The sequence below is a fragment of the Argopecten irradians genome, chromosome 2 (genome assembly GCF_041381155.1).
Source record: "Argopecten irradians isolate NY chromosome 2, Ai_NY, whole genome shotgun sequence".
Classification (NCBI taxonomy): Eukaryota; Metazoa; Mollusca; class Bivalvia; order Pectinida; family Pectinidae; genus Argopecten; species Argopecten irradians.
The window spans coordinates 53,723,767-53,743,122 of NC_091135.1; the positions used below are offsets into that span (position 1 = coordinate 53,723,767).

General features: G+C 33.3%; 1 protein-coding gene across 1 annotated transcript in view; it reads left to right on the forward strand.

Moving 5' to 3' along the window:
• Positions 1–9,303: 9,303 nt before the first annotated feature.
• LOC138316721 (uncharacterized) overlaps positions 9,304–19,356 on the forward strand; it is a 38,064-nt gene continuing 28,011 nt past the window's right edge. Inside the window, exons 1-2 of the mRNA XM_069258378.1 lie at positions 9,304–9,460; positions 12,828–13,555. Coding sequence (XP_069114479.1) covers positions 12,832–13,555 — 724 coding nt within the window. The 5' untranslated portion in view covers positions 9,304–9,460; positions 12,828–12,831. The remainder of the gene's footprint in view (positions 9,461–12,827; positions 13,556–19,356) is intronic.

Sequence of the window (19,356 nt, forward strand, 5' to 3'; positions counted from 1 at the left end):
TCAAAAAATATTGAGTCGAAAATGCATATATGGCGTCTTCTTTTGAAAACACAAAAGTAATGTATTTGTTCGAAAAAGAAATATTTCAAAACAGAACATGAATATAACACTATAGAACCTGCACCAAATACAATGCTATTGTGTAAACCTACGAACGCGCCAAGGAGACAAATGGGGAAAAACAGTAGACAAATTAGTGATACATATGGTCTTTATCCTAAACATGTCATTAGCTTGTTACAAAATTTATATAAGGACATCGCAGTTTGACTGTTACAGTTCTACTCTGAAATATACAATATTTCCCCGATGTTTTCAGCATGGGGTCTTTTTTATGCAAAAGTCAAATGTATTTTAGAGATGTTACACACTTAATTACCCATGAGAAATGTGTTTACTTCCTAGTCCTATCTAGGTCACACGTGTTGTACAATGTGTATCCTTTAGATGCTGGTACGACATACCTACAGCCTCAATATCACAACGTGGCTTCTGAAGCATGACCCCGGTCAGGTACCCAAACTATTATTGCGCAGTAAAATGTTCACTTGCAAAATAAACACTTACACAAAGGAAAAAATAAGTAGTTGATAGCTCTGCACTAAGATTAAAGAACAAAGTTACCCAGTTGTGAAATTGTAATATTACTTAGAGAAAGTGACAAAATAAATATCACAACCAGTATATTGACAACATGATCGCCATAGCAGTATAATATTATACATATTTGTATATTGATAACATGATCGCCATAGCAGTATAATATTATACATATTTGTATATTGATAACATGATCGCCATAGCAGTATAATATTATACATATTTGTATATTGATAACATGATCGCCATAGCAGTATAATATTATACATATTTGTATATTGATAACATGATCGCCATAGCAGTATAATATTATACATATTTGTATATTGATAACATGATCGCCATAGCAGTATAATATTATACATATTTGTATATTGATAACATGATCGCCATAGCAGTATAATATTATACATATTTGTATATTGATAACATGATCGCCATAGCAGTATAATATTATACATATTTGTATATTGATAACATGATCGCCATAGCAGTATAATATTATACATATTTGTATATTGATAACATGATCGCCATAGCAGTATAATATTATACATAATAGCAGTATAATATTATACATATTTGTATATTGATAACATGATCGCCATAGCAGTATAATATTATACATATTTGTATATTGATAACATGATCGCCATAGCAGTATAATATTATACATATTTGTATATTGATAACATGATCGCCATAGCAGTATAGAATTATACATACTTGTGTGATATAAATATCAAAGCTTTGTGTCAAGTTTGATATTATTTGTCACTAAACATATTCTGACTTTAGACCAAAAAAACACGTCCGACTAGTATTGTGTATCTAAAGTATCTTCATATTCATTGTATCGTTTACAAGCCTGTCACACTCAGCAGGTGCATTCTGTCTAGTATCTTATAGGTTCCACTTATTCACATGTTATATATACGAAGGGATTCCTATAAAAGGTGGGTAAATATTTCCTACTTCAATGACAAAAAGTCAAAAACAAAAACTAATTTGCTCAATGTTATCAAAATATATTAAACAATATCAAAACCATATGCTACCCGTCTTCAACTTAACATCAAAGTTGTAATTTATGTTCTATTTTGTTTTAAATGAATTACTGATACGATTGATGCAATCTTAGTTTAACTAGTTCCATAACTACCTGAATGAAGTATTGGCTAGAATATATTTCATCACGACTTCAAAATTACAACAAGCGCTAATTGTAATGGTCACCCATTACAGAAGTCTACCAAACGTCCGCTCAATCCTAGGTACCATTATCTTGTTCAACCCTCAAACCCACCAAGTTTTACTGAATCAGGCTTAAGTTAGACCTATCAGAAGTCATCGAATAGCGTTCGTTTTGTGTTTAGTCGACCACGAAAAGAAATTGGGTTCAAATACGAATTATCATTAACACACTCTCGTATTAAACAAAAAACAGTAGTAGAATGGGTGGGGTAAAGGGTATTTTAGCTTTTTATTCGAGGCAGAGAAGCAACGACCCTTGCTACTCGAAAACTAGGCAGTAATCTGAACTTATATTCATTTGAAAATTTAATTTAAAAAAAAATCTTAAACAAGACAAATAAAATAAATCACACTTTTCAAACACGAGACACCAGGAAGTAAGAATTAAAAAAAAAACTCATGTTACCATTGAAACGATAGATCAAGTTTCTTCTAATTCTTTTCTTTTTTCTCAGATACCAAAGTAACTGTTGGCCCATGTATCGCCCCCATTTATGAAGAATGTATGTATGTTGCAATGCATAAGATATTATATCCTTGGGAACGCCATGAGTGTTTTAATATAACAACTAGGACATTCCTTACCTCTTCCTCGCCTATTTCGTGTATGTGTAATCCGATTTGTATACTGTACACCACTTTCTTTACACGTACACATGAACTATATAATCAGACTTGTATACTGTACAACACTTTATGTCTACGTATACATGAACTATATAATCAGACTTGTATACTGTACAACACTTTATGTCTACGTATACATGAACTATATAATCAGACTTGTATACTGTACAACACTTTATGTCTACGTATACATGAACTATATAATCAGACTTGTATACTGTACAACACTTTATGTCTACGTATACATGTACTATATAATCAGACTTGTATACTGTACAACACTTTATGTCTACGTATACATGTACTATATAATCAGACTTGTATACTGTACACCACTTTATGTCTACGTATACATGAACTATATAATCAGACTTGTATACTGTACAACACTTTATGTCTACGTATACATGTACTATATAATCAGACTTGTATACTGTACACCACTTTATGTCTACGTATACATGAACTATATAATCAGACTTGTATACTGTACAACACTTTATGTCTACGTATACATGTACTATATAATCAGACTTGTATACTGTACAACACTTTATGTCTACGTATACATGAACTATATAATCAGACTTGTATACTGTACACCACTTTATGTCTACGTATACATGTACTATATAATCAGACTTGTATACTGTACACCACTTTATGTCTACGTATACATGTACTATATAATCAGACTTGTATACTGTACAACACTTTATGTCTACGTATACACGAACTATATAATCAGCTTGTATACTGTACACCACTTTATGTCTACGTATACATGTACTATATAATCAGACTTGTATACTGTACACCACTTTATGTCTACGTATACATGAACTATATAATCAGACTTGTATACTGTACAACACTTTATGTCTACGTATACATGTACTATATAATCAGACTTGTATACTGTACACCACTTTATGTCTACGTATACATGAACTATATAATCAGACTTGTATACTGTACACCACTTTATGTCTACGTATACATGTACTATATAATCAGACTTGTATACTGTACACACTTTATGTCTACGTATACATGTACTATATAATCACTTGTATACTGTACACACTTTATACGTACTACTTATACACTATGTACTATATAACATACTGTACACACTTTATGTCTACGTATGTACTATATAATCAGACTGTATACTGTACACCACTTTATGTCTACGATACAGAACTATATAATCAGACTTGTATACTGTACAACACTTTATGTTACGTATACAGTTATAATCAACTTGTATATGTACACACTTTATGTCTACTATATGACTATATAATCAACTTGTATACTACGATATTATCGACTTGTATATGTACACACTTTATGTCTAGTATACTGTACTATATATAATCAGACTTGTATACTGTACACCACTTTATGTCTACGTATACATGAACTATATAATCAGACTTGTATACTGTACACCACTTTATGTCTACGTATACATGAACTATATAATCAGACTTGTATACTGTACACCACTTTATGTCTACGTATACATGAACTATATAATCAGACTTGTATACTGTACACCACTGTCTACGTATACAGAACTATATAATCAGACTTGTATACTGTCACTTTATGTCTACGTATACATGTACTATATAATCAGACTTGTATACTGTACACCACTTTATGTCTACGTATACACGAACTATATAATCAGACTTGTATACTGTACAACACGTTATGTCTACGTACATGTATACATGTACTATATAATCAGACTTGTATACTGTACACCACTTTATGTCTACGTATACACGAACTATATAATCAGACTTGTATACTGTACACCACTTTATGTCTACGTATACATGTACTATATATAACTTTATATGTTACGTATACAGTACTATATAATACTTGTATACTGTACACCACTTTATGTCTACGTATACATGAACTATATAATCAGACTTGTATACTGTACACCACTTTATGTCTACGTATACATGAACTATATAATCAGACTTGTATACTGTACACCACTTTATGTCTACGTATACATGTACTATATAATCAGACTTGTATACTGTACAACACTTTATGTCTACGTATACATGAACTATATAATCAGACTTGTATACTGTACACCACTTTATGTCTACGTATACATGAACTATATAATCAGACTTGTATACTGTACACCACTTTATGTCTACGTATACATGAACTATATAATCAGACTTGTATACTGTACAACACTTTATGTCTACGTATACATGTACTATATAATCAGACTTGTATACTGTACACCACTTTATGTCTACGTATACACGAACTATATAATCAGACTTGTATACTGTACACCACTTTATGTCTACGTATACATGAACTATATAATCAGACTTGTATACTGTACACCACTTTATGTCTACGTATACATGAACTATATAATCAGACTTGTATACTGTACACCACTTTATGTCTACGTATACATAACTATATAATCAGACTTGTATACTGTACACCACTTTATGTCTACGTATACATGAACTATATAATCAGACTTGTATACTGTACAACACTTTATGTCTACGTATACATGAACTATATAATCAGACTTGTATACTGTACACCACTTTATGTCTACGTTATACATGTACTATATAATCAGTATGACTTGTATACTGTACACCACTTTATGTCTACGTATACATGTACTATATAATCAGACTTGTATACTGTACAACACTTTATGTCTACGTATACATGTACTATATAATCAGACTTGTATACTGTACAACACTTTATGTCTACGTATACATGAACTATATAATCAGACTTGTATACTGTACACCACTTTATGTCTACGTATACATGAACTATATAATCAGACTTGTATACTGTACAACACTTTATGTCTACGTATACATGAACTATATAATCAGACTTGTATACTGTACAACACTTTATGTCTACGTATACATGAACTATATAATCAGACTTGTATACTGTACAACACTTTATGTCTACGTATACATGAACTATATAATCAGACTTGTATACTGTACAACACTTTATGTCTACGTATACATGTACTATATAATCAGACTTGTATACTGTACACCACTTTATGTCTACGTATACATGTACTATATAATCAGACTTGTATACTGTACACCACTTTATGTCTACGTATACATGAACTATATAATCAGACTTGTATACTGTACAACACTTTATGTCTACGTATACATGAACTATATAATCAGACTTGTATACTGTACAACACTTTATGTCTACGTATACATGAACTATATAATCAGACTTGTATACTGTACAACACTTTATGTTACGTATACGACTATATAATCAGACTTGTATATGTACACACTTTATGTCTACGTATACATATATATAATCAGACTTGTATACTGTACAACACTTTATGTCTACGTATACATGAACTATATAATCAGACTTGTATACTGTACAACACTTTATGTCTACGTTACGAATATACACTGTATATATATTAATCAGACATAATCAGACTTGTATACTGTACAACACTTTATGTCTACGTATACATGAACTATATAATCAGACTTGTATACTGTACAACACTTTATGTCTACGTATACATGAACTATATAATCAGACTTGTATACTGTACAACACTTTATGTCTACGTATACATGAACTATATAATCAGACTTGTATACTGTACAACACTTTATGTCTACGTATACATGTACTATATAATCAGACTTGTATACTGTACAACACTTTATGTCTACGTATACATGAACTATATAATCAGACTTGTATACTGTACAACACTTTATGTCTACGTATACATGACTATATAATCAGACTTGTATACTGTACAACACTTTATGTCTACGTATACATGTACTATATAATCAGACTTGTATACTGTACAACCACTTTATGTCTACGTATACATGTACTATATAATCAGACTTGTATACTGTACAACACTTATGTCTCGTATACATGTATACATGTAACGTATATAAATCAGACTTGTATACTGTACAACACTTTATGTCTACGTACGTATACATGTACTATATAATCAGACTTGTATACTGTACACCACTTTATGTCTACGTATACACGAACTATATAATCAGACTTGTATACTGTACACCACTTTATGTCTACGTATACATGTACTATATAATCAGACTTGTATACTGTACACCACTTTATGTCTACGTATACATGTACTATATAATCAGACTTGTATACTGTACACCACTTTATGTACTATATAATCGACTTGTATACTGTACACCACTTTATGTCTACGTATACATGACTATATAATCAGACTTGTATACTGTACAACACTTTATGTCTACGTATACATATGTACTATATAATCAGACTTGTATACTGTACAACACTTTATGTCTACGTACATATGAACTATATAATCAGACTTGTATACTGTACAACACTTTATGTCTACGTATACATGAACTATATAATCAGACTTGTATACTGTACACCACTTTATGTCTACGTATACATGAACTATATAATCAGACTTGTATACTGTCACCACTTGTATGTCTACGTATACACGTACTACTATATAATCAGACTTGTATACTGTACACACACTTTATGTCTACGTACACACTTTATGTCTACTATATATAATCAGACTTGTATACTGTACACCACTTTATGTCTACGTATACATGTACTATATAATCAGACTTGTATACTGTACACCACTTTATGTCTACGTATACATGTACTATATAATCAGACTTGTATACTGTACACCACTTTATGTCTACGTATACATGTACTATATAATCAGACTTGTATACTGTACACCACTTTATGTCTACGTATACATGTACTATATAAGCAGACTTGTATACTGTACAACACTTCATGTCTACGTATACATGTACTATATAAGCAGACTTGTATACTGTACACCACTTTATGTCTACGTATACATGTACTATATAATCAGACTTGTATACTGTACAACACGTTATGTTCACTCACATATGTCAATGTACTATATAATCAGACGTTTTTATATAGACGCATACATTTTTGCTATAAGTTAGATGTCGCATAACTCCCGCTTGTAATATATTAAATTTTACCCGACGCACCACGGGAAAGGATAGCAATTGATCATAAACCTGGGACCACAAATGCCAGAGGAACGGGGCCCAATAAGAGAAAAACTGGAGATCCTTTAAAATTCTGCTTTAAGATTTGGCTCATACTAGTATGTAGTCTGTTCCTTTTGTTTGCTGTAGGAATGTAAGGAGATGGTTTATATTCGATCGGCAACATTTTTTATTGAAATGAAATAAATCTGGGGTCTGGGCCCTAATATAAATAAAACCATTCAATTGTTCATTACGTTTTGAACACATATTGGCAGACGACGGACGCTACGCCTGCATCCTTTAGGCCAGGTGAGGTAAAACTATACAATTATTGCCGGTGTGAACAATTGAAGTTCGTAATATACCTTTGCCCATATTCCAGATTGCTCAAAAATATGAAGTTCGCTGCTTTTTTCTTGTAACAATATACATGTATATGATAGATGCAGCCAGCTAGAACCGTAAACGATATAAAACGTCTAAATGGTATTCAATGGCAAACCAAACTTGTTAACTTCCTTGTTCTTGTTTATGTAGCCAGTAAACACTCCATGTTATTTGTACAGGTATTACGAGGTGATTTGGTATTAAAAATTTTGGTCCACGATAAACTTACATATTTAATTATGATGCGTTGAATTACCAATCAATTTGTCATATGATATATAAAACACATTTAGTCCCCGATTCCAAATTAATCATCATGCCCACCAAGAATCCTGGCAATATTTACTTATGACTTTATTCCTGCTTTCATTCATTATCATAAAGATATTACCGATGCTAAAGAATTCAGCGATAGTTTTTAACATTCTACAAAATTTTCAATCATTATGTTCCTAGTTTTTCACAAACAGAATGTGTCTTATTTCAACATTTTTCTCAATCCACACTTCGACTGTTGCAGCAGTACTATCATGGAAAATATTACTCTGAAGCATATTTGAAAAATAGAAAAGTTACAAAAAATTCTAAATGTGATTTTGCAACTAAATTGCTTGCCTTTTAAGAAGAAAAAACCCACAATACAACCATTGTGTCGTAGCTTGCCAAATCTTAAACAACATGCATATGATACCTAACTGTTGAAATATATTCTTTTGACATCAGATACATACTAATTCAAGATCTACATGATCATCACAATATAATGTATTTTATTTATCATAGTTTAGAACATTTGATTCAATTTTTCTTGTAACGAGCATTTTCATTGACTTAGAAATTTAATTCAGTAGCACATAAAGAAAGAACCAATGACGTCGTTATTTTTAACGGTGTATTGCTTTCGTAGATAAAAGAGTCTGAAAATGAAAATATGATTGAATTAAAATAATAAGTTGAATTTATTACTTATGTTATGGAGATATTACACAAACATCTAAATGTACCTCATCATGTTAAGCCGCTTAGTTCCTTTACAATAACAGTTAATTTCTCTGGCTCAATATGTAAATAAGGGTCCTCCTTATTAGTATCATTATATTCGGCCTTATCTGCCCAACTTTTTATACATACGTATGATTTGTCTGACATTATTTCCAGCGCACACGGGTAGCAGACGACAAAAACTTCCTGGATGATTGTTGATAACATATCCATTACAATCCTTGACTTAAATTTCACCTGAAGCATGAAATTGCATTTTCTTTTAAAAATACGTGTATGTGGGGATTTTTCGGGTGAATCCGGAAGATTTTGTACAGTGGAAAACCTAACGCACAGTATCAAACCGCATGATCTTATGTGATGTGAGAAGATATGTGTGTAGAAAGCTAAAGTTTAAATCCTTTCCGGGGAACTACAATGTAACTAGCTGTTATGTAAGTATGAATGTAAGGAAGTTACAAACATCAAACTTATTTTGATATTTTCACATATATATAGTCATGAAAGATCGGGGAAAGTGTCACAATAATTTAGTTGTGACTGAAGTACCGAACAATGTCACAGTGTAACTTACGATCAATTAAAATACTGTTGAATCATTTGCTTTATTTTAAAGCACAATTTTCGTCGATTATAAAATTTTACAATTCGTTGGGGACATAAATTCGTTTATTTTGGACAAAAAACGTAATCCACGAAAAGCAGTATTGCCAACTCACCCGATTTCCACGGGTTGACCCGGTTTTTTGACATTTTAGAATGTATAACCCGATTGACCCGGCGGGTCATCAAATAACCCGATTTTCAGCACTTGTACCAAAGTGTCAAAAAGCTCACAAAAAAATCGTCAGATAAAGCCATTAGCGCAATTTTAATTACATCTCAGGGCTTAAGACTCATATCATGACCTTGTATAATGCAGGTAGCTATTGTGTTTACACAAACTTTAAAAAATTAGCAATTAATCTATTCAGTCATGCTTCACGATGTCCATGATCGTTTTTAGCCAGAGCCAGCTAGCAAAATCAGACATGGCCAATTAATACTGTTCCAAATCAGAAATAATCTCTTCAAAAGTACAAACAATTATGATTTCAGACAAAGATTTACTCACATGAATAAAACAGTCAACGTGAACGGTATCCTGTTTCAGTAGGCCGGCAAGCCAATCATAATGGCCGCCATTTTGTTTAGTCAAAGATAATAATGAAACCGGACAACAAAAATCCGGATTTTGCTAAATATTATTTTAAAGATTTTTTAATACAATATTTTTATTAATTATCAGATTTAAATTATATTATAACATAAATATATCATAAATAATATATTGAATTACAATATGAAAAAATAAATAAATATAATCATATTTAAGGCTTTTGAAAAGTGTTAAAAAATACACTAAAATGTTGTTTTGCACATGACCCTTGTTTTGACCCTTTCACCCGTTTTTTCAAGGGTGATCACCCGATTTGACCTCATCAGTGGTTGGCGATACTGGAAAAGTAAGCTCTTACGAAAGTAACGACTTGACAGAACATTTGAAGTACTCAATACTTTTCTTTTTCAACCCACCTAATGGTATCTAGTTCGAGACTTAGTTTGAAAGATGCATGTAGAAAAAGGTCGCTATCAAAATAAGCCTTGACATTTAATATTTCACAGTTTGTGTAATTTAAGCTGTTAAATATGAATTTCATTATGTTCTTAAAATGTCCATGTTACTCTGATATCCGTAAAAAGTTCATAAAGAAATATCATTTAAAAAATTATTATGGATAAACAATACAAGTTTTAATGTAAAAAATGTATATTATAGAATTCAGCAAAATACTTCAAAGGTGCTAGACCAAAAATATCTTAAAGTTGTATTTCTTGTAATTTTCACTGAAACGATATGTCGTTTTAACATTTGATATTTGAACATGGACATGTAACTTGATGATATAGCTCCCCAAAAACATATGTCAGCCTATAAGAGAGCCGAAATCTAGGGATCATATATTCGTGGTTTTTAATTAAACGCCTTCAATCACCGCCATGTTCAGTACCTTCGGTTTTTGTCGGAATTCCGAATCGTTTCACGTGACTGACGTCCACACGTCTTGCACGTGGTGATCCAGGTAACTAGCGTAAGCGCACATGTGTTTGTTTACATTTTCCTTCTGACTAATAAGAGCAAATCGTGCTGGTATATGTCTACAGAGCGAGTATTTGAAACATCTATTTCACACATTGCCGTAATTCAATATTGTGTGTATCAAAAATTGTAATGTGCGAGCATTATTTTCTTTGTAGATCCAGTCTGCTGAGGTCGACCACATGTTTTATTTACGAAAAATAGTTGACATTTCTCTTGGTTTCACAACTCTCGTGTTACTCTGAGATTGTCGCGACGACGTTCGGAAGAGTTCGGAATGATTCGGCCTCTTTCGAGCCAATTTTTCACGCGTACACGTTAAAAAGATTTTTTACTTTTATAAATGAAAATACTTTCAGTGCTGCAACTTTGTAAAAAGTGGTAAAATTAGAAAGTTTAAACCTCAGACAGAGGGAGAAAAATATGTATAACACTTAAACAGGTTTCACTATGACAAAAAGAGCGAAAGTGATGGACCATACAACTTTAATATCATTAAATATTTAGGTACACTTTTCCAACTGCAGTTCTTTATTTATGTTTCTGTTCTGTGGTATATGGAATGTTATATAATAATGTGTATATTTGTCCAACCGAGGCGTCAGTAGACTCAAAGTCAATAAAATTTTAAAAACTTTGATGTTTTTAATAAAAAAAAGTATTAAACGCGTCTCACATTTTCTTTAAAGATATATGTGTCATAACTGATCGAACAAATGTTGTTGACTTTTACTGAAATATATTCTTCATTTGAAGACAATGACAAACTTGTATAACAGTTTTTTAAACATTATTAGCCATACAGCCTTTATAAAAAATAGAAAAACTGATTATGATATTCTGTGTATGTTCAGATTTAAAAAAAAAAACAAAGCTAAACTTATTAGAAATTTATTGACTTTTTTTATTAAGGTCTTAATTTCATTTTAGAAATATTTGGATTTAAAGCATATACTAAAGGAATCGTAAAGGTTTTAAATAATTCATTTACTGATATTTTCATTGAAATCCTTTGATTAACTTTTTAGGTTCTGTTATTCTTAGTTAAAGATTATATTCCTCATTTGAACAATAATTGGTGTTTAATCGTGCATGAATGTATCTTATTAACACAAAACATAATATAAAATAATTTATTTTGCCTTTGGTGCATGCGTAATCAGTACTTCATTCCAAAAAGGTTATAGTACCACGGATTTTTTTTCGGGATGCAATTTTTTTGTTGTTGATGATATTTTTAACTTTAAGTAAAATAAAAAGCTCAAACTTTTCAATGGTGGTAATGGTGTAAACAACGTAACTTTCGTAACTGAAGAAAAAAATACTCAATCGTCTGCTCCTGTTTTTGATAGAGAAAAAATACCATTTGTCAGCGGTGGAGCATCTTTAATCAATACACGTTAGCAATTGTGATTATATACCTACTGACAACCTCTTAAATATGTAATTAATCAAGTTTGTTCAAAAAATTTTAACCGCACATAGCAGCTTTTGCGGAATTTTTCTACATTGTGACGTTCTAGACTGATAGATTATTAGAGAAGAAAAATATAAGGCATAGACTGCTTACGATGACAGATTATTTAACATTGCTTACTCGTTATTTGTTTTGTATGTTTTTTTCAAACATTAGTAAATAACTTTCATTTTATTTTCAACAGCGACATGACTACATTAGTTCGAATGTCCACGGAATCTGACGTCTTTTACAAGGAGATGACGTCTGGAATCCACGTCATGTGTTGTCCCAAGACGCTTTGTTGGACGGAGAGAAACTGTGACGTAATATCTGCCTTAAAGAAAGAAGGCCTGGTACCGAAGATTGTGAAATCCCCGAAAGACGTGTCGCGGATGACGTCACAACTGGTTTTGAATTCCTTGGCTGTAGTAGTCGTTTGTGACCACAATGAGAATATTCTCAAGTCAGCAGCTGGTGGTATCACTCAGGACCAACTGAGGAATATAATCTTAGTGACGTCTCGCCCGGACACTCAAGGTGAGCTCAAACAGTTTGATATAGTAGTTTTACCAGATGCTTTAGACAAACAACACCTTGTGGGGTTGATAAAGATCAAGAGTAGTGAGCAGGCACCATATACCAATAATTTCTTCACACCAGATCAACAGAGGAAGCAGAGGATACACTCTGCTAATGAGACGGAGGATGAGACAGCTTTGATCAGGTCATACAGCAGGACAATATCTGATATTTCTGTGCTCGAAGAACAATGTGAATCACAATGTCAAACTCCTGGGGTTAATTTCCCAAACAGCATGCAAATGCACAATGTTATATCTGATAAAGACAACGCTGAGGAGGATATTTTTAGTTCTTCAACACAAACAGCGGCTGTCCGGAAGAGGGTCTCCGCGGGGTGTTCGTACGGCAGCAAGTAGTGACTGTAGACCTTACAAAAATCAAGCAAACAATCCGTTTCAACTTGGGGCAAAGAAGTGACTCTAAAGATTCCGCGTTATTAGGTCTTAGGTCACACCTGTGAGGCCATCGCCATAGGTAAGTTGTGAGACAAACTTAGACTATATTGCTAAATACCTCACGGTGCGGGACAACCACTATTTGGTTTGTCATACACTTCAAGTATTCCTCGGAGACACCCATCAGGGGGACGCCACTGCGCATCATTCATCACACCTGACTGACGGTAAGTAAACCAAAAAACGGGACTTTCTCAGCCTCTTCCTTCACCTCAAAGCCAGATTACACAATAAGGAGATTGTAAGGATCTCTCCCCCATCCCGTTCTCCGTGTTCTTCATATATTGCTCCTCTTTTGATACAAAGAGGATGTACTCATCATGTCAGACCAATAGACAGTACACCCTTGTTAGGAACCACTCTTTCAACTATCATAGTCTACAGGATTGCTCATAAAGGATCACGACTTGCGCACGACATCATCTATTTAAATGATGCCAAGATGAGAAAGTTGTTCACCTAACCCTGGATCTATAATGTATCCTCAACGACTGCAAACATCTCAGAAACGCTATCTTATCATTTGAACGAAGTTTATCAGCCATCGTAGAAAGGGAAATATCACACAGATCAAATTCTGGTGGAATAGTTGATCCAGCTATCAGTATGACAATTTTATCTTGTGATAATACTGGGACACTAAGAGGGATCTACCTCTAAAACTTTTCCTCTCAAGCCAATGTCATTGCCTTAATATGCAGCGACACGCACCTCTATCGGGAAGTTTCACGGTCTAGATCACACAATGGTGACTGGCACGTTAACCAATAGTATGACTTTAAAATATAACCACAATGGGAGATGCACATTATAACATATAACCTAACTCAAAAACACTTGAAGCCAAAACACATACTACCAGATGAGGTTCACTCCTTCAGACATAGGCACTATACACAATTCTAATAGATCAATAGAATGAGAAAGCCCCTCTAGTATTCTCGAAAAATTTGCACAGTTTTCAAGGTGGTAAACTAACACTAGTAAGTGGAGAAACCATAAACTTCAGTAATGAAGGAAGTAGGTACTTCTCCAAAGACGCTATTAGACTCTGAGAATCTTAATATCATCAGGACACCTTTAGAATCTTCCAAAATATCTCTCGTACGTTTCTGACTAGGCTGTTGAACATAAGCCTAACACAGAAGGACACTGAACTGTGTACGCCTTTAGCTCCTTATCGCTGGACGAGACGTGAATGTACATTCTGTTCTCTAGTATGCACCTTACTGTTGTCTTGCTAGTAATTACAAACTGGACCAGAAGGAGAACCCCACTCTCATGCACTATCGATATGTTTTTAGGAATCACAGACTTTAGTCTTATCACCTAATTTAGGTTTGTCGTTAGAAGGACCATCTAAAGGTTGGGTTCCTAGGCTGACCAAATTTACTAGTACCTGTGGTACTGTTTTTGTCTTGAGAACTGTTTTTAACAAATGAGCCTTTGTGGGGTGGAGAGCGTAATCATCAGCCATTGTAGCTGCTTCACTAAGTGTGTTTCAACTTTTCTCTTCATCTAAATGAGTTTTTATGTTTGTGTGGACACAAGTCGTTTAAACTCATCTCTATCAACAATATATTGCCTCCAATTTACCGAAATCGTCATCAATTTACTTAGAATCACACCACCTATTAAATAATTTGTTCCTTTTCTCTGGCAAATTCTACATGAGTTTGTTCATCTCTCTTTCTCGAGTTTCGGAAATTTCTGGCGGTAAGCCTCAGGAACCTAACTCATAAGCTTTCAAAATAGCTTTCTTGACTACTTGGTAATTTGAAATGTCATCTACAGATAAAGAAGAATAAATGTCTCTAGCTTTACCTTTCAAGACACTTTGAATGAAGCATTGTAAGCTTATCTTCAGGCCATTTCATACTATCAGCTATTTTCTCAAAATTGTAGAAAATACTTGTCAACTTCTTTCTCTTGAAAAGGAGGAACTAACCTAATATTTCTACTGACAATCAAAACCTCTGATTTCCTTGTAAACCCCTAAAAGTTAGATTACTTGAACTGTCTTGAGAAGCTAGCTCTAATTCTTTCATTCTAAGTTCTGTTTCAGCTTGAATTTTCTGCTTCTCTAGCTCTAACATCTGATCTCTCTCACTATTTCTTTTTCTCTTAACTCTCTTTCTTTGTCTATTTCTTTTCTCTCTTAACTCCTTTTCTATTTCTCTTTCTCTCATTTCTTTCTCTATTTGTTTCATTTTCATTTCATTCTCTATTTGTTTCATTTTCATTTCATGTTCAAGTTCCATTTGTCTAATTTGGATTTCTGAAGTGACTGTTTCCTCGATATACTATCTAATGCACTAGAGTCAAATTTGCCATTGTCAACAAAATATCTTATAATTACATTCCTAATTTTTCAGCTTTCCTCAAATTAGTTTTGATGGTAAGGCCTAAATGTTTACCAATAACAGTAAATCCTTCTTACTAACTTGCAAAAGAACTTCCAGGGATGGCGCTTTAACAAACTGTTCTACCTGCATAGTAGTCATATTTATCTAGCTGTTGGTTTCAAATGTAAACTCAAAGTTTGTACACAAATTTTGAAAATTTCTAAATTAATTTTTTCAAAGTTAGATTTCACAAATTGAATATCGATCTCGGACACGAGCCCCCAATTCTGTTACATTAACGAATAACAGAAAGGAGACACCAGCAGCTAAATTCAAAACACAATTTAATTATATATACATATTATACAGAGATGGTTTACAATATCTAAAGTAATTGGTGGTGGTACAAGACTAGTACGATGATTTAAAGTGTTACTTATCTGTATGCGAATGTCCTGGTATAATCCTTGATCCTTCCATGGTTTCAAATTAACAATAATCACAAAATCCACAAGGAAATTGAATGTCCACCGATGATTTGTAAAGTTCCAGGCAATATGAATAAATCCACACAAAGTGTTGTAATAATCCACAGATAAAGTCACAATAGCTCTCCCAATAGAATCTTATATGGCGCTGTACAATTCTTGGTATGTCTTATTACAGGTCTCATTACAGTTCTGATTAGCCCTTGGACAGCTGGAGTATATATAGCTAAACCCTAATTCAAGAATATTGGAGAACCTTCTACTCCCAGAAATATCTAACTAAAAGCAGTAAACAAATAAACACACATAACTTTCTGGAAATAGATCATTCTAGATCTCTACTTAAAATCAACATGTTTACAAACATATTTGTTTATACATGATTATATTCTAGAAAGTTCTATAACCTAAATCAATGACATGACCTTCATAGGATGTATTGATAAAAACAAGAGATCCCAGAGGGATCTTGGCGCCCACCAAAGAATGATTTATGTCTGACAATGGAAAGAAGGATCTTTTCCCTGCTTTTCAAACTTTTTCAAACACACTACATATAAAATTTGAGACAGATCGCTATAGTACTTTCTAAGAAAAAGTGGTAACAAACTTCAACAATGAAATCTAAGATGGCGGCCGGTTGGCCATCTTTTTTACCGATCAGTCCCAAAAAGCATTATGGAGCAGTCCTTAAATGCAATATGCACAACTAGGGTTCTAGGGAACCTACATATGAAATTTGAGAAAGATCCCTTCAGTACTTTTTGAGAAATAGCGGTAAACAAACTTAAACTATCAAAATCCAAGATGGCCGCCTGTCGGCCATTTTGTTCACCGATCAGTCCCAAAATGCAACATACACAACTAGGGCCCTAGGGAACCTACATATGAAATTTGAGAAAGATCTCTTCAGTACTTTTTTGAGAAATAGCAGTAACAAACTTAAACTATCAAAATCCAAAATGGCCGCCTGTCGGCCATCTTGTTCACCGATCGGTCCCAAAATGCAATATGCACAACTAGAGTCCTAGGTGAACCTACATATGAAATTTGAGAAAGATCCCTTCAGTTCTTTTTGAGAAATAGCTGTAACAAACTTTAACTATCAAAATCCAAGATGGCCGCCTGTCGGCCATCTTGTTGACTGATCGGTCCCAAAATGCAATATGCACAACTAGGGTCCTAGGTGAACCTACATATGAAATTTGAGAAAGATCCCTTCAGTTTTTTTTGAGAAATAGCGGTAACAAACTTTTAACTATCAAAATCCAAGATGGCCGCCTGTCGGCCATCTTGTTGACTGATCGGTCCCAAAATGCAATATGCACAACTAGGGTCCTGGGAGAACCTGTATATGAAATTTGAGAAAGATCCCTTCAGCACTTTTTTGAGAAATAGCGGTAACAAACTTTAACTATCAAAATCCAAGATGGCCGCCTGTCAGTACTTTCTGAGAAATAGCGGTAACAAGAATTGTTAACGGACGGACGGACGGACGGAAGGACGGACGGACGGAAGGACGGACGGACGGACGACGGACCACGGACGAAAGGCGATTTGAATAGCCCACCATCTGATGATGGTGGGCTAAAAAGCTATAGGAGTTATCTTCCTTATCTCATACCTACATGTATTTTAGTGTCATACATAACAAATAATGTGACCGGTTGGGGTGTGTTGTTTTGGTGTCTTAGGCGGCATGCTTCAGTTACCTTCGGTTTTTGTCGGAATTCCGAATCGTATCACGTGACTGACGTCCACACGTCTTGCACGTGGTGATCCAGGTAACTAGCGTAAGCGCACATGTGTTTGTTTACATTTTCCTTCTGACTAATAAGAGCAAATCGTGCTGGTATATGTCTACAGAGCGAGTATTTGAAACATCTATTTCACACATTGCCGTAATTCAATATTGTGTGTATAAAAAAATTGTAATGTGCGAGCATTATTTTCTTTGTAGATCCAGTCTGCTGAGGTCGACCACATGTTTTATTTACGAAAAATAGTTTGGACATTTCTCTTGGTTTCACAACTCTCGTGTTACTCTGAGATTGTCGCGACGACGTTCGGAAGAGTTCGGAATGATTCGGCCTCTTTCGAGCCTATTTTTCACGCGTACACGTTAAAAAGAGATTTTTACTTTTATAAATGAAAATACTTTCAGTGCTGCAACTGTGTAAAAAGTGGTAAAATTAAAAAGTTTAAACCTCAGACAGAGGGAGAAAAATATTATAACACTTAAACAGGTTTCACTATGACAAAAAGAGCGAAAGTGATGGACCATACAACTTTAATATCATTAAATATTTAGGTACACTTTTCCAACTGCAGTTCTTTATTTATGTTTCTGTTCTGTGGTATATGGAATGTTATATAATAATGTGTATATATTTGTCCAACCGAGGCGTCAGTAGACTCAAAGTCAATAAAATTTTAAAAACTTTGATGTTTTTAATAAAAAAAGTATTAAACGCGTCTCACATTTTCTTTAAAGATATATGTGTCATAACTGATCGAACAAATGTTGTTGACTTTTACTGAAATATATTCTTCATTTGAAGACAATGACAAACTTGTATAACAGTTTTTTAAACATTATTAGCCATACAGCCTTTATAAAAAATAGAAAAACTGATTATGATATTCTGTGTATGTTCAGATTTAAAAAAAAAAAACAAAGCTAAACTTATTAGAAATTTATTGACTTTTTTTATTAAGGTCTTAATTTCATTTTAGAAATATTTGGATTTAAAGCATATACTAAAGGAATCGTAAAGGTTTTAAATAATTCATTTACTGATATTTTCATTGAAATCCTTTGATTAACTTTTTAGGTTCTGTTATTCTTAGTTAAAGATTAT